Source organism: Panthera onca, chromosome B4 (genome assembly GCF_046562875.1).
Source record: "Panthera onca isolate mPanOnc1 chromosome B4, mPanOnc1 haplotype 2, whole genome shotgun sequence".
NCBI lineage: Eukaryota > Metazoa > Chordata > Mammalia > Carnivora > Felidae > Panthera > Panthera onca.
In genome coordinates this window covers 116,263,855-116,281,933 of record NC_138345.1, presented here as the reverse complement: position 1 = coordinate 116,281,933, position 18,079 = coordinate 116,263,855, and the positions used below count along the sequence as shown (strand labels likewise).

Sequence of the window (18,079 nt, the reverse complement as noted above, 5' to 3'; positions counted from 1 at the left end):
ATAAAGATTAAAAAAAAAAAAAAAACCTTTCCATTCTTTAAAATAAATAAATAAAAATAAAAATGTATAAAACTTCTTGAAGAGAACGTAAGAAAAAAATCTTCATGACCCTAGAGACAGCAATTATTTAACTTTTTGGATAACACACAAAAAACATGAACCATAAATAAAATAAATGGGATTTCATCAAAATTAAAATCTTTTCTGCTGCAAACAATACTAACATGAAAGAAAATATTAAAACATTTATCAGATAAAGAATTTGTATCAAGAATAGAGAACTACTATAACTCAGCAAAACAAGTAACTCAATTGAAAAATGGACAAAAGATGTGAACATTTCACCAAAGATATATGAAAGGCAAAAACATGAAAAGATGTTCAACATCATCAATCATTAGGGAAATGCAAGTTAAAACCACAATAACATACTACTACACACCTGTTAGAAAGCTAAAATTTAAAAATTAACAATACCAAATGCTTAAGAGATTCAAAGCACTTTGGAACTCTCAACCACTGCTGACCAGAAAGCAAAATGACACAGCTACTCTAAGTAACAGTTTGATAGTTTCTTATAAACATATACTTCCCATATGACCAGCAAACCTACTCCTAGGTATTTACTGAGGAGAAATGAAAATGTCTACACAAAGCCTTGTATACAAATGTTCACAATAACTTTATTCATAAGGCAAAAACTAGAAACAATCCAAATATCCATCAACTAGTAAGTGGATAAACGAATTTGGAATACTATTCAGCAATAATAAGTAATGAACTACTGACACATATGCAACAACTGGATGACTCAGATTATCATGCTAAGGGAAATAAGCCAAACAAGCCACACACTACAATAATTCCATTTATATAACATTGTAGAAAAAACTACAGTAACAGAAAAATGTATCAAAGGTTTCAAGGGATTAGGGTATAGAGCAGAGAACAGACTTCAAGGGGTACAAGGGAACTTTTCTGTGGAGATGGAAATGTTAAATGAAAATGGTCTACATCTTGAGGTGCCTGGATGGCTCCATCGGTTAAGCAATCGACTTCGGATCAGGTGATAATCTCACAGCTCCTGAGTTTAAGCCCTGGTTCATGAGTTCAAGCCCTGCGTCAAGCTCTGTGCTGACAGCTCAGAGCCTGGAGCCTGCTTCACATTCTGTGTCTCCCTCTCTCTGACCCTCCCCTGCTTGCACTCTGTCTCTCTCTCTCTCTCTCTCTCTCTCTGTCACAAAAATAAACAAACATTAAAAGAAAATGGTCTACATCCTGGTTGTGGTAACACAAATGCATACATTTGTCAAAACTCACCAAACGATATACTTATCGTTTTTTTTTTTAATCTTTTTTTTTTTTTTTTTTTTTTTTGAGAGAGAAAGAGTGTGAGCAGGGGAGGAACAGAGAGAGGGAGATACAGAATCCGAAGCAGGCTCCAGGCTCTGAACTGTCAGTACAGAGCCCGACACGGGGCTCGAACTCATGAACGGTGAGATCACGATCTGAGCCTAAGTCAGATGCTCAACCAACTGAGCCACCCAGGCGTCCCATCAAACGATTACTCATAAAGGGCAAATACATAGAACGTACAACATCATGAGTAAACCCTAATATAAACTATGGACTTTGCATAATAATGATATATCAATGTAGGTTCATCCACTGTCACAAATGCACCACTCCAGTGGGGGATGTTGATAATGGGAGAGGCTGTGCATGTGTAGTGGTAGGGGGTATATGGGAAATCTCTGTACCTTCTGCTTGATTTTGCTATGAACCCCAAGTAAAACTTCTCCAAAACAAAGTGCATTTTTTGAAAATGGTGAATATAGTCCTAGGCAAATTATACCTTAATAAACTTGACTTAGGGGACCCAGGTGGCTCAGTTGGTTAAAGGTCCAACTCTTGAGCTCTGTTTAGGTCTTGATCTCAAGGTCATGAGTTCAAGTCCTGCACTGGACTTAAATAGTTAAAATTTTTTATAAAAAACCTAACTTAAAACTTTATTGAATTACTTCTAGAACATTGCCAATTGCCCATGGGACTAACTTTTCATACCAATACTCCAGTGTCAAATTAAACACATCTAAAATTAAACACAATACCTTCTCCTTTGCCTACAAATTCCCTCCTCCAATCCCCACCCACTCTCCCTCTCTACTTCACCATTTCAGTGAACAGCACCAACATTGTCACCCATGTTCAAACCTCTAGAATCTACTAATGCCTCTTCTTCCTTCTCCCCAGTTTGAAAGTCTCTTGCATCCTTTGAATTCTGCTTCCACAACCACTATTCCAATGAACCGTTCCTTTCCATTCTCATTTATGCCCACCAATTTAAATCATTAACACATGCCTAAGCTGTTAAGTGCCCTCCAAAATGATTTCCAAGCCTTTCCTGTATATTTCCTCTAGCAACCCTGCATATATATACAGATTAAATTATTTTTATAACATTCTTCTCTTTTCCTTAACATTTTATTTTACCAATGTGGGACTTAAACTCACGACCCCGAGGACCAAGAGTCACATGCCCTATGGCCTGAACCAGCCAGGCTCCCCTATAACATTCTTCTTTTAAAAATGCTCCAAGGCTCCTTCAACAAATCATCTCATATGGCTGGTCTGCACTATTCACTACATCTTGAATACATTCTCAGCATTGTTCTACCCCAAAGTGGTCTCTTCTGTTTGGTTTCATTCACTCAAGTCCCACTCCTTCCAAAGAGTGTTCCTTCATCACTGAGCCCGCAATTCCATCTCCAAATTCCAATAAGCTTTCAGTGTATCTTTTCCGCTCTTTGTCTCTCCACCCCACTATCAGTTTTTCTTTAGTACAAAGATTCTGAAATACTTTCTATCCTCTCAAACAACTCTCACAATAGATAAGTAGTACTACTCTATTAATTGGTACTACTAATTAGTATGAATTAGTACTATTAATTCATTTCAATAATTACTATTATTGAAACAAATTAGACAAACAATTCAATTAGAGAAAACCAATACTCCAAAAATTGTCTTTAAAACATTGATGATTTCCAATCCGACAATCAAACTTTTCTCCTTCAATGTCAAGAGATTCACACAACTTTGCAGAGGTGCAATGAAACAAGGAACACTCTTCAAGATTAACATTTTGATATTCTACACAGGCCTACAGCAATCTATTATATAACCTTGAATTTAACAGTTTCTTTCTTGCTAAGAGCTCAAAATATGTTCTTAATTTGAAGCACAAACCAAGGTAAAATGGACTAGAGATTTGCTTAAGGAAGAGCTAACTATTCCCTTGAACCTTGGCATATTTTCCACCAAATTTTGACTATAAGCTCCTTGAAGACATAGAGTTTATCTTTCTAAAGGAGAGACAACTACTCTGCCTTATCCTAACACAATAATTAAAGTACAGGAAGCTTTTGTGTTGCTAAGGATTATAAGGCACAAGCCCAAGTTGGCAGTGCTTGAGGAAGAGCAGCAAGTCACAACGGTACAATTAAGAATGGGAAAGTCTCATCTCCCTTTCTGACAAAAAAGCCTGCAGAATAAGTTCTCTTAGCAAATACTGCCTCCACTGTCTTACTGATAACATCAATTGTTAGAATTCCAAGAGTTTTTGTCTTTAAAGAAATTTTATAGGACCAACATACGGCAAGAAGCTAGGGTTGGGAAATTTGTAATAGAGTTTAGAGGCACTCCATATAGTCTTTGAAAATAAAGAGAGGGAGCTTTCATACAGAGTAAAGGAATAGACTTGGAATCAGGTGCTAGGTTTGAAACTTTTGGTTCTACACATAGCTATGTCACACTGGGAAAATGACATAACTATTATTTCCTGAAAAGAGCACCTACTTTGCTTGGTTTTGTGAAGGTAAAATGAGAACACATGTGAAAGTATTCTAAGACAGTGCCTTGTACATATTAGTTGCTCAATAAATGTTAGTTGAATAAACAGTCCTTTTATTTCATCTTGATACCCACTACTTGGTATTTTACCAAGTACATTTTTAAAAGTTGAGATCTGTGTTATTTGAGCAGACATTCAACCTATCCCACTTTTTAAGAGTTACTTATAAATACCTTTTCTTTTTTATCTGTGATATTGAGGCTTTAATGTCAATTAATTAAGTAAAACATCAGAGAATCACAAACTATATGGACACAAGCAGATTTTGTTTAAAGAATATCATATTTTCTTGCTTTTCTAACCACAAAAATCAAATTTACCATTTACCTTCATCGTCATCATCTCTTTCTTTCTCTTCCAATGCTTGTCTTTCCAATTGTCTTGCTACCTCATCAACTGAGGCTCCTGATTCTTTATCAGGTTCCTGTTGCCCTGCTGATCAAATATAACATAAGTCAAATCTAATAAAGATACTTTCCAATTTGAATATGTTCTAAGGATCCTGGAGAACACACAAGTCCTTTCCTGTCTGATAAGTATTCAGGAAACAAAAACAGAAACGTTATTGTGAACATAATCGAATTTACTTAACAAAAATCTGCCACATCTAAGTAGCATTGTCCATTCAATAAACTATCCATTACACCTTCTTTGTACTAGTAACTAAACAATAAAAGAAAATGTGAGTTGGTCCCTAGCCTTAAGTTGTTTCACTTTTTAAAGTACTTAACAATTTGACGACAGCAAACACTTTATTAACCAAACAGGTACTTAAGATAGGTAGTAAATGCTGAAGGTCTTAGCAAGAGGAGGATCTGGACAAGACACGGGGAACTTCAAATCTTCATGAAGAAGTTGCCAAGCCAGGATGGGTAAAATCAAAACAAATAGGAAAAGATAATTCCATTACTAAAAAACCTAAATTCTTCAACAGCACAAGACCAGCTCCCCCCACCTCACCCAAGTGATTACAACAATCTAGCTGTAGGAGCAATAGCTGTGTGTATAAAGGGATAGTATTCCCACTTAGCACATACTGAAGTGATATTCTGGCTACTGTAGAGGGTTCATATTGAGAGATACAACTGCTAAAAATATATTAGGGTCAGTCTACTGAGCACCTGAATGGACAAACTGAAGAGTTTGGATTTCATCCGAAAGCCAGGAACAGCCGACTTATGTCCAGGGATTAAACTTTCTCTTGAAGTGTCTCAGCACCCACAACTTTCCCTTTTCAACTCCCATTTAATCAAAATTTCATAAAGTTATAGATTAACCCTTTCCAACCTGTCTCAACTTCACCTTCATCACTTGTGGCCTCTCCATTGGTCCCTCAATCTTTGTGTGGCTGATTTTAGAAACAGGTACAACATTTTTTTCCCTAAAATGAAGGACCACGTACAACAAAAACACCGACTTCTCAAAATATGTTAAGTTCCTAACTCATAATGTAATCCAAGTGTAAACTTTCAGCTGTTTTCCTTACCTTACCAATGGATTTAAAGAAGTTCAATTCCAACCCACAGAATATTCTATCTGGACTGCCGGCAAATGGCATCATAATTCACACCTAAAAGCCTTGAAGCTTGGTGATGCTATGGGATGAGGCAGGTGAAAATTCGCACCACTACCATCCATATATTCTGCAATTACTACTCAGTGACATGAGCGCGTGGGCAAACACACATACACACACACCCAGAAGTGCAGCCCGCAACAAATATCCTTCTGTAAACCAGGAAGGTGGGGGGAGGCGCAGTCAAGGCACGAAGATTTGCCCACTCCTCTCCTATCCTTGACGAAAATATGCTCCAGGTTGCTTCAGCAAAGAGGCGACAGTCCGGGTCAGAACGGATTTTTGAGGAAGGCACACCGCGAGGCGGGTGGTAGAGCTGAGCCCTGTGCACAGCTTCAAGTTCGTTGCACGGTATGTATGGGTGAGAGCTGAGTTCTGGCAATTATAAGGGCCCAGCAACCCCAGAACTACCTCACCACAGGCTGAAGCACCCTTTTCTCCCCCACCCCACCCCCACCAACTCTCTAGTCCCAGCTAAGGAGAAGCCGCCTCTCCCCGAGATTGGGAATCTGTAGTCCGATTTCAACACACACTCAGTCCTGGGAATCAGTCCAGTGCAGTGTTCCGAGTCCCCCAGTCTCTTGTCACCCCTGCCGGGCCTGGGCCGAGCCGTTCGGCAATCCCTGGCGGGGACTGGGAACATACAAAACTCCCTTTACCTGTGGCAGCCCCTTTACTCTTCTTCTTCTTCCGTCTTTTTTTCTTGGCTGCCTCCTCAGCCGTAGAGACAGCTCCCTCTTCTCTGTCGTCTGGATCCAGGTCGCCATTCAGGTGGCTCCCGGAGGACGCTGCCTCCTCCACACCCGCCATGTTGCCCGAGAGAGCGCGAGACAGTGAGACAGAGCGGCGAGGGCCCGCTCCTTCTTCACCCACCTACACGAGCGACGCCGGAAGCTGCTCTCGATGGTAGGAGCGCAGGGAATGCTGGGATGTCGGAGGACTTGACGGCGCGAATCGCGCGCGAAGGGGTGTTGGGCGAGGCTGCGGAGGAGCGCTGGACTGTGGCTGCTAAAGTGCTAGTGGCTGCCTCATACACCTTTTTTGTCCCGCGCCTTGGGCATTCCCCGGGCACATTGAATGCCTGTGCTTGCCCAGCCCTCAAGAGAGAGGGACGTCTGTGCTGAAACCGAAAAGTCATGTTAGCGGATTTATGAAGCGTGCCGAAAGCGAGAAGAGGGCCCCAAAATGTGTTCACTTGTACACCTTTTTTTTTTTTTTTTTTTTTTTTTTTTTAGGACTCAGAAGGACTGTGTTGTTTTTCACAGTTACAGTTCACGACGAGGCTGTCCAAGCACTTACGGTGATGAACCTGCAAAGGAGACTGAAGAGGCGTTTATTATTAGAGAAGGCAAGGGAAAACAGCGTTTCACGGAGGGAGTGATTAACCGCAGAGTGCTGCTAGGAAGTCAAGTAAGAGGACTGAAAAATGTCAGTTGTATATAGTAACATGGAAGACATTGGTGACCTCAGCAACAGCTACTTAGATAGTGAGAGATGGAAGGCGGACTCCAGAGAGTTGAGGAATGAGAGGGAGGTGAGGAAATAAGAGACTGTCCTCATCCTTCAAATTTCAGCTGAAATGCCACTCCCTCCGAGACTCTTCCTCGGTAATCTAAATCAGGCCCTGCTTTTACAACCTCTCGTTGAATTCTTAACCTTTCATGGCAATTTGTAATTACATAATATGTTTGGTAAATTGGTTTATGTCTGTCTCCCCAACTACCTTGGGCTCTGAAGAGAACACCCTGTGTATTTTGTGTTCTGTCACCAGCACCTACCTCTAAGCTAAAGCATAGTCTGAGCTCAGGAAATAGTCATTGTATCAATAGCACTTGAAAAGCTCCAAGTACTTTATTTTCTCATTTTATCCGCTTCTGAGTTGAGGAAATTAGAAAGTTTTGTGAACTTAGGTCACACAGCAAGTGAATAGAATCCAAACAGGCATCAGGCACCAAAAGTTTAATAATTCTGTATTCTGCCTTCCCAATTGAAATTTCAAATCAGTAAACATTTATTGATTGTAGGTTAGAAATAATTTTTCTTGATGGGCAATAAAAAATGAAGGACAGATCTGTACCCTCAAGAGAGTGTAGCATTCAGTGAGATAAAAATTTAACTAAATAAGAATAAAATAATACTTATGCTAATACTTAAGTCATTTATTAATTCTTTTCTATTCCAAGCTAATCTATCACAAAGGTGAAGAATTTTAAAACAGTCTAGAAGATATTCAGACTAGGGGCAAGGATGTGACTAAGCTCAGGAGAAATCAAAGCTCACCCTTTTGAGGTGCAAGGCTACTGCAGAAGATTTTTTAACATCCTTATAAGTAATACTGCTACGTCAAAATGCCTCCAAAATTTTTTTGTAAATCTTCCCGGTTTTTCTGTAAATTCTGGAAATACTTGTACTGTGGCTACTGTCTCAGACCCAGTTGAGGAGACACAGGATCCTGGAGGACAGAAACTGTAGGGTTGATAAATGACTTTTCACAAAGGGGTGCTGGTATAGGTTGACAGAATTATCAACGTCAAAATAAAATTTGTTCACTTAAAAAAATAAGCTACTAAAATGCAATAAGACAAAATACTGTTTCTTTGTTGGAAAGGGATTGTACTCTACTTCTCCCCCTTTTTTTCCTGAAAAGAAGCAAGAAAACTAAACTTCAAGGTAGTTGTATAAAAACAATATATATCTCAACAGGATGGTAGTCGATATTTGTTGGATGATTGTTTTCCAGGAAATTCCAGAGTTTGAGATAACTGAGTAAGTACTTAAAATAATAGCCCGTTACACTCCTTATTTCCATCATTTTTCTTCATTTAGTTTCTCTACAAGAGGAAATTGAATAGGATAAAGGAATGAGAAATGTTGAAATCTCAAAGAATCTAAGAGAACTAAGAATCTAAGTAAATAATGTAACTCAATACCAGTACAGGCTAAAATATTTTTCCTAGCTGGCTACATGAAGTAATTTTGTCTCAGATGGCTAACTAGATAAGCAGATAAAAATGTATTTTTTCCTTAGGGAGATACTTTTCCATTTTTAAAGTCAATGCATTATAATAAGACATATATTTTTTAAAGATTTTTAAGTAATCTCTATACCTAACATGGGGCTCAAACTCACAACCTTGAAGTCAAGATTCACATGGTCTACTGACTGAGCCATCCAGGTGCCTGGATACAATAACACATATTTATTATTTTGTCCAGAAATGTATTTTTTGCTAAGAAAACCTCGATTCAAAAAATGGACATTTTTAGCCCCAGTCTTACTTTTTATTTTGAAGTCCTTGATAGTGGTATGGCTTTGGACAAGTCACTTAATTTCTCCAAATTGCACTTCTCTTACTTGTGTTAACTAACATTAACATTAACATACGTTTCCTTATTTCTAAAATGAATATAATAATAGTACTACATAGAATATGGAAATTAAATTTCAATATGGAGAGAAAGCACTCATGGTAGCACAATGTCTTACACAATAGTGATAAATGTTAGCTAACTTTACTGTTAGTAAGCCATGCTCCTAAAAATTTTACATTTGTCTGGATCATTTGATGGCCTAGATATCCTAAGGCACTCTTATGTTTTATTGACCTCTGGCAATGGGTTAGCAAGAAATATATTAGGAAAAAAATTGAGAAGGCTTGATTTCTTAATGTTAAGGGTAAGGATATTTTTTTCATATCTTTATGTTTAAAACGTGATACAACTCTTTAAAAATCTATAGATGACACGGCATATACATGCATATGCCGTGTGTGTGTATATATATACACACACACATGCCAGTCTCCAAGTACAGTCACATAGAGGTTAGGGCTTCAACATGTGAATTTGGGGGGTGGGGAACAAAATTCAGATCATAACACAGACATTGCCAAATGCCTTCTTATAGAAGGATGCAGGGAGTTATTCCCAGCTGAGAGCCACTGGCATAAAGGCATGAAAGAATATGGAATGTTTATGGTAAGTTCTTGCTGAAGAGTAAATTACAACTAGATTGTAAAGGGCCTTTTATGTTACCCTAGAGGATAGCTTGTATTGTAAGGCCTGAAGGTGATATGTCACAGGGATGTTTAAAGTTTATTATTTTAGAAAAAAGTCTAAAATAGAAGGCCATAATAGACATGTCAATAACATGTAAATAAAATGATTACTATGTGCCATTAAAAGCCAGAAAAGGATATGCATGTAGATTATATGGATAAATTTAAATGGTTATGTAACACAGAGATTTTTCAAGCTAGCTAAAGATCACTGTGATGGCAGTCTAAATTCTAGAGCAATGGTTGCCATCCAATAAACGGTTTCATTTATTTTTTTTTTTAACGTTTATTTATTTTTGAGACAGAGAGAGACAGAGCATGAATGGGGGAGGGTCAGAGAGAGGGAGACACAGAATCTGAAACAGGCTCCAGGCTCCGAGCTGTCAGCACAGAGCCCGACGCGGGGCTCGAACTCACGGACCGCAAGATCATGACCTGAGCCAAAGTCGGCCGCTCAATCGACTGAGCCACCCAGGCGCCCCTAAACGGTTTCATTTAAAAAGCCAAATAGGGGTCGGCTAAGTGTCTGACTCTTGATTTCTGCTTAGGTCACGATCTCATGGTTTGTGAGATCAAGCCCGTTAGGCTGTGCACTCACAGCACAGAGCCTGGTTGGCATTCTCTTTCTTCCCTCTCTCTCTGGCCCTCCTGGCTCACACACTTGCTCTTTCTCACTCTCTCTCAAAATAAATAAACTTAAAAAATAAAATGAAAAGGCAAATATATTTAAAGAACTGTTTTCAACGAGGGTATGGTACTTCCTATTTTTTGAAGTTGAATAGTCTTTTAAATTACTATGAAATGGTAGTGAGAGTAGATGATGTTGGGTTTTGTGCCCTGACAAAATTTTTAAAAACAGAAAACCATACTATGTCAGTTCTCAAAACCATTTTTTAGACTTTTCTGAACAGTGAGATCTCTAAGTCTAATGGCCTCTATTCTAAAGAAAACATTGGAAATGACAGAACCTTGTAGTAGAGGAGACTTGCTAAGATGTTACTGTTGATAACAGTATTGATAAGAACTTACAGAAGGCTGTCGGGGGGCCAGAGAGGAGAGGTTGGATTGCAGAAACACTTTGAACATAGATTTAAAAGAACTTAATGGTCCATTAAATGTGGAGAGGTAGAAGTTTAGGATCACACCCAGGTTTCTGGCTTGGGTTCCTGGGTGGATAGTGGTACCACTCTCTGAGATAGGGAATAAAGGAGGAGGAGGAGGTTTTGTAGGAGTTGGAGGCGAAGATAAGCATTGGGCATTTTAAGTTTGAGATGCCTGTAGAGCATCCAGACAAAGATATCTAGTAGTCAGTTAGAAATATGGGTGTGGAGATATAGACATGTGAGTTATTAGGACTTGGGTAGAAGGCTATGAATGAGGTAATTCAGGGAGAAGAGAACAGGATCCAAAACACCCAGAAGGACACTAATGTTTGAGGATTTTGTTTACAACAAACAAGAGTGGAAAATTCCGTTTAAAAAAGTACAAAGAAATAATAGGACAAGAAGGAGAAAATGCTTTAGAGAATAATCACATAGAAATAAGGAGAAAAAAAGGGTTTACAGAATAAAAGTTTGGTCAACTATATCAACTGCTGAAGAAAGATTAAGTAGTATGAAGTCTCAAACTAGAGCATTGATTTTAGCTATCAGGAGGCTACTGGTAACTTTAGTGACAGCAATTTTGTTAGCACCAAAAGAGGGATCCTCACAAGAGATTGGGATGCACTATCCTGAATGCCAGCTCAAAGAGCAAAGGATCCTTTATCGCAAACTTACTTTATTAGTGACTCTTGCAGTGTTCCCCTCTTTTGTTCTAGAGAGAGTGTTTCTTGAAATTACATGTGGCTCTGTTGCCACGTACTCTGGTATAATTCCTTTCCTATTTTAGTTCTGTCCAACAACATCCTAGGTTACCTTTTGTCTTCAAACATATTATTATCTCTTTTTGTAACTGGAGAATAGATACTTAATAATAGAACTTTACCTTCCCCATAATCTCTATGTAGCATCCATGTATTTAGGCTGAACTTTGGGAAAGACATATATGGTTCCAAGAAATATTCCTATGGCCAAAATGTCAGGAGTATCATTACCTACATGGAAGTTTCAGGTGTTTATTAGTCAGGGATACATAGGAATCAATATTAAGAGTTCATAAACGAAAGATAAAAACTACATGAAATACTGGAGGGCAAATGACAGTACCATTCATAGACTCCCTCTTCCCATCTCTCCTGATCATGGTTCCCTACTACTTGTAAAAGAACTGAGGGTTATTTTAGTGTTGAAGATCAAGGTGGGCTGAGTTGAACTAGGAATATATTGTGAATGATGTTGTAATGAGCCCTCATGATTAGGATTAGTATTCTTATAAAAGAGGCTCCAAAGAGGTCCCTTGCCCCTTCCACTATGTGAGGACACAGCTGTCTATAAACCAGGAAGCTGGACCTCACCAGACACAGAATCAGATAACTTGAAATTGTCTTATTTGGTTGATTTTGATTTTTTTTTTTCTCTTTTGCTTCAGTTTGGATGGTTTCATTGCTTTGCCTTCAAGGTCACTTTTATAGTGTCTAATTCCGATGAGGCTTATCTGGTTACCTTTTCATTTCAGATACTATTTTCTTCAATTCTAGAATTTCCATTTTGTTCTTTTTTTATAGTTTCCATTTCTCTATTGAGATTTTCTATTTGTTGTCTTACTACATTTATGTTTTCCTTTAAATATTTAAACACATTATAGCTACTTTTAAGTCCTTATCCCCTATTTTCATCATCTCTTTCATTTCTGAGTTTACAATTTTTTCTCCTGGTCGAGAGTCACATTTTCCAATTCTCATGTCTTGTGATTTGCTATCTTAGGCTAGAAACTACAGACACTACTCTGAAAGACTTTTATTCTCTTTCATGATGGAGTATTGAATATTGCTAAAATAGTTAATTTACTTGCATCTCAGTGTGATACTTTCAAGGTTTGTTTTTAAGTTTTGTTTTTAGAGCTAGAGTACCCCTTACTCTAGGACACCAGTGTTCAATGCAAAATCCACTAACCACATAGGGCTATTAAATAATTGAAATGTGACTAGTCACAATTGAAGTGTGCTGTAAGTGTAAAATGAACACTGAATTTCAAAGACTTAGTATGAAGAAGATTGTAAACTATGTCATTAATAATTTTCTGTGTTGAAATGATCATTTTTGGACATATTGGGTAAAATATTTTATTTACATTAATTTTGTTTACTTTTTTACTTTTTTTCCAAGAGGTTACTAGAAAAAGTTTAAATAACGTTTATGTCATTATATTTCTCATGAAGTATGCTACTGTAGTGCTAGTTTAACCCCATTCATAAAACCTAGGCTTTCTGGGATTTCTACTAAATTTCTCGGATAGTTAAATAGACCTTTCCACTGTGGTTGGTTGGAACACCAACATCTCCCATTCCTGTTCAACCTCTGATCATTGTTCAACCCATAGTTTCTCCACAGTTGTTCTCTTCCTAATAGTTGCCCTTTGCCTAGTCTTGCAGAGTCTTTTCCTGTGCAGACTTCTCTGTGCAACTTCCTTCTCAGTGATATCTGGTCTCCATCTCCTCAGCTCAGATACACCACCATGCTTTATTTGGCCTTTCCAGTGGAAAGTGCCCCCAGACAAAAGCCACTGCAATCCTGAAGCTTGTTCATTTGTTTCTCTTTTGTAGGGATAATAGTTCTGTGTTTCCTATTGATCAATGTCTAAAAACATTTATTTTGCCTAGTTTGATGGTTGTTTTTGGTGGAAAGTCTTATATCCAGTATCAGTTGCTTTATCATGATTCAAAGTAGAATTCTTTATTATGATCTTTCATTTTCATGTTGGACATTTTCCTTACATGTCTGATGGGTGTTGCTTACGTGTTCGTATTTTACAATAATGCAGTGGGAGAACTGTGACTTCTATGTCCATGGGCAGAGCTTTGCCAACTGGGAAGTTTTGCTTTAATGTGAATGGATGAAAAAACTAACCATAGACATTGGATGCCTGTAATGGACACCGTTGGAAGTCTACCCAGAATTCATTTTCGTTTTTTCCTTGCTAACATAACCCTGCTTTTGGTCAGTTGTCTTTGCCTAACCATGTGCCTGACCAGATGAATGTATCCTCTAGGGTACGCCCTGATTGGGCTAAGCTAATACACAACAATTCTGATCCTTCCTGTGACTTGTTTAGGAAGGACATGTGTCACAATTTTGGTCAATGAGACATGAAGAAAAACCATTGAATGGTAGAAGATATTTGTAAATGATATATTAAATAAGGGACTAATATCCAAAATATATAAAGAACTATACAACTCAACACCAAAAAAACAAACAATCCGATTAAGAAATAGAGGATCTGAATAGATATTTTCCCAAAGCAGATACACAGGTGGTCAACAGACACATGAAAAGATGCTCAACATCACTAATATCAAGAAAATGCAAATCAAAACCGCAATGAAATACTACCTTACACCTATCAGAATTGCTAAAATAAAAAACACAATAAAAAACAAGTGTTGGCAAGGTTGTGGAGAAAAAGGAACTCTCCTGCACTGTTTGTGGGAATGTAAACTGATACAACCACTGTGGGAAACAGTATGGAGGATCCCCAAAAAATTAAAAATAGAAATACCATATGATCCAGTAATTCCCCTACTGGGTATTTACCCAAAGAAAATGAAAATACCAATTCAAAAAGATGTATACACCCTTATGTTTATTGCAGTAGTATTTAAAATAGCCAAGATATGTGGCACAAAAACAGACACTCAGATCAATGGAACAGAACAGAGAACCCAGAAATCGACCGATAAATGTATGGCCAACTAATCTTTGACAAAGCAGGAAAGAACATCCAATGGAATAAAGACAGTCTCTTCAGCAAATGGTCCTGGGAAGACTGGACCACTTTCTTAAACCTTACACAAAAATAAACTCAAAATGGATGAAAGACCTATTTGTAAGACAGGAAACCATAAAAATCCTAGAGGAGAAAGGTAAAAACCTCATTGATCTCGGCCACAGCACTTCTTACTCAACATGTCTCCAAAGGCAAGGGAAACAAAAGCAAAACTGAAGTATTGGGACCTCATCAAAATAAAAAGCTTCTGCACAGAGAAGGAAACAATCAGCAAAACAGTATGGAAAGGAATGGGAGAAGATATTTGCAAATGACATATCACATAAAGGGTTAGTATCCAAAATCTATAAAGAATTTATCAAACTCAACACCCAAAAAACAAATAATCCAGTGAAGAAATGGGCAAAAGACATGAATAGACACTTCTCCAAAGAAGACATCCAGATGGCCAACCGACACATGAAAAAATGCTCAACATCACTCATCATTAGGGAAATACAAATCAAAACCATATTGGATACCACCTCACACCTGTCAGAATGACTAACATTAACAACTCAGGCAACAACAGATGTTGGTGAGGATGTGGAGAAAGAGGATCTCTTTTGCATTGCTGGTGGGAATGCAAACTGGTGCAGCCACTCTGGAAAATAGTATGAAGATTCCTCAAAAAAATTAAAAATAGAACTATCCTATGACCCAGCAATTGCACTACTAAGTATTTATCCAAAGGATACAGGTGTGCTATTTCGAAGGGGCACATGCACCCCAATGTTAATAGCAGTGCTATCAACAATAGCCAAAGTATAGAAAGAGCCCAGATGTCCATCGGCAGATGAATTGATAAAGAAAATGCGGTATGTATATACAATGGAGTATTACTTGGCAATCACAAAGAATGAAGTCTTGCCATTTGCAACTACGTGGATGGAACTGGAGGGTATTATGCTATGTGAAATTAGTCAGAGAAAGACAAATATATGACTTCACTCATATGAGGACTTTAAGACACAGAACAGTTGAACACAAGGTAAGGGAAGCAAAAATAATATAAAAACAGGGAGGGGGACAAAACATAAATGACTCTTAAATATAGAGAACAAGCAAAGGGTTGCTATAGGGGTTGTGGGAGGGGGTGATGGGCTAAATGGGTAAGGGGCATTAAAGAATCTACACCTGAAATCTTTGTTGTACTATATGGTAACTAACTTGGATGTAAATTTTAAAATTAAATAATTAACTAAAAAAAAAGTGATGTTAAAAAACAAATAAAATAGCCAAGATATGGAAGCAACCTAAATGTTTATTGACATATGTGTATACACACACATACCCATGCAGTGGAATGTGATGCAGCCACAAAAAGGATGAGATCTTGCCATTTGCAACAACATGGATGGACCTGGAGGATATTAAACTAAGTGAAATAAGTCAGACTGAGAAAAAGAAATACCATATGATTTCACTCATATGTAGAATCTAAAAAACAAAGCAAATGAATAAACAGAACAAACTGAAGGTTGCCAGAGGGAAGGCTGGTGGAAGGAATGGCCAAGATGGGTGAAGAGGAGTGGGAGATACAGGCTTCCAGTTATGAAATGAATCAGTCCTGGGAATGAAAGGTATAGCGAGCGGCACATGGCTGGCTTGATCACTGGAGCATGCAATTCTTGATCTTGAGGTTGTAAGTTCAAGCCTGAATCGGAAGTAGAGATTACTTAAAAATAAAATCTTTAAAAAATTAAAAAAAATAAAAGGGTACAGTATAGGGAATACATATCGTCAATGATATTGTAATAGCATTGTATGGTGACAGATGGCAGCTACACTTGTGGTGAGCACAGCATAATGTATAAAGATGTTGAATCACTATGTTGTACGCCTAGAAGTAATGTAACATTGTCAGCTATACTCAAAAAAATTTTTTTTAAGTTTATTTACTTATTAGAGAAAGAAAAAGAGGAGAGAGAATCCCAAGCAAGCTCTGTCATATGATATGTCATATGTCATATGAATAATGCTACTATGTTGTTAGTGCAGAGCCCGAGGCATGGCTTGAACCCGCGAACTGCAAGATCACGACCTGAGCTGAAACCAAGAGTCGGACACTTAACTGACTGAGCCACCCAGGTGCCTCTCAAAAAAAATTTTAATATAAATATATAGTAAATAAATAAATAAAACTTTTAAAAAGAAAAACCCATTGAGAACATCTGGAAAACGTTTCCTAAGTTAAAAAAAAAAAAACACACACACACAAAAGAAAATATGGTCCCTTCTTTTAGGTGTTTTCAAAGCTGAAAATGATCCTTGGGGATGAAATCTGAAGAACACAGAACAGAAAGATGGGATGATGCTGGATCCTTGGTGATGTCATTCAGCCACTGAATTGGAATCCATAGGCTACTTATTCTACCTCCAAACATATGAGATATCATATTTCTGTGTTGTTAAAGTTCTGGTAATTATAAATAAAGACATTCTAACTTTATACAAATTCCAGAATGTAGACGACTTGGTGCTCAACTGGCTCTCTTAATCCAGAAATTCCAAGTTTACATTTCCAGTGACTGAGGATGACCAAAATAAAAGACATGAATGGAATCAGTTGGTCTTGAAGTTCTGAACGGAACTCTGGTACAAAGTTATTTTGGAGTCAGAACCAACAGATCTCTAATATTCCTTGGGTCTGAAAATTGCAGCAACTGGTGAGACAGAAGGTTGGTACTTTTTAAGGCACTCATATTTTTGAGGGCTTGAACTTTGGAATTTGATATCTTTAGGTTGTTATGGGTAGAAGTTGGAACTGGCAGAGACTTTTGGGTACTCTTTTTTTAAAAATGGTAATTTACATGTCACAAATTCATCATTTTAAGGGTATAATTCTGTAGTTTTTAATATATTACTACTGCTATTTAATTATAGAATATTTTTCATCCATCAATTAATAGACATTTATGTTGTTGCTATTTTTTAGCTATTATGAATAATGCTACTATGAACATTCCTGTACAAGTTTTGGTGTGGACATATATGTTTTCATTTCTCTTGGATATATATCTAGGAGTACAAGTGCTGAGTCATATGGGATAATTCTATGTTCAACATTTTGATGAACTACCAGACTATTTTCAAAAGCAACTGCAGCATTATACAGTCCTACCAGCTATGTATGAGGTTTCTAATTTCTCCATATGTTGTCAACACTTATTATTGTCTTTTTTTAAATTATAATCATCCCAATAGGTATGTAGTGGTTTTGATTGTAATTTAGCTAATTACTAATGATGGTGAGCATCTTTTCATGTGTTATGGGCTATTTGCATATATTCTTTGGAGAAATGTTTTTCCAAATCTTTGGTCCATTTTTAAATTGAGTCATTCATCTTTTGTCTTTTTGTTGAATTTAAGAGTTCTTTATATATTCTAGATACTAGATTCTTATTACATAGGGTATGCTTTGCAATTATTTTTCCCATTCTCTGATTCATTTTGATTTTTTAGAGTTTGTTTGTTTTGAGAGAGAGAGAGAGCACATGTATGCATAGGAGGGACAAAGAGAGGGGAGAGAGAGAATCCCAAGCAGACTCCACACTATCAGAGCAGAGCCAGTGTGGGGTGAGATGATGACCTGAGCTGAAATTA

General features: G+C 37.5%; 2 protein-coding genes across 5 annotated transcripts in view; one reads left to right on the top strand and one right to left on the bottom strand.

Moving 5' to 3' along the window:
- The window catches only part of METAP2 (methionyl aminopeptidase 2), a 29,054-nt gene extending 22,663 nt beyond the window's left edge, over positions 1-6,391 (bottom strand). Inside the window, exons 1-2 of one of the 2 annotated variants that reach the window (XM_078449602.2) lie at positions 6,149-6,391; positions 4,241-4,348 (exon numbers count right to left, since the gene is read on the bottom strand). In XM_078449602.2, the coding sequence (XP_078305728.1) occupies positions 4,241-4,348; positions 6,149-6,299 (259 nt within the window). In that variant the 5' untranslated portion in view covers positions 6,300-6,391. The remainder of the gene's footprint in view (positions 1-4,240; positions 4,349-6,148) is intronic. The other variant, XM_078449603.2, reaches the window with a different exon arrangement.
- A 49-nt stretch (positions 6,392-6,440) lies between these two features.
- Positions 6,441-18,079, top strand: part of LOC132693931 (uncharacterized protein C3orf20 homolog) — a 192,912-nt gene continuing 181,273 nt past the window's right edge. For 2 of the 3 annotated variants that reach the window (XM_078449584.2, XM_078449586.2), the window contains exon 1: positions 16,725-17,154. The gene's annotated coding sequence lies outside the window, so the exon portion shown is untranslated. Of the gene's footprint in view, positions 6,900-16,724; positions 17,155-18,079 lie in introns of those variants that run through there. The other variant, XM_078449585.2, reaches the window with a different exon arrangement.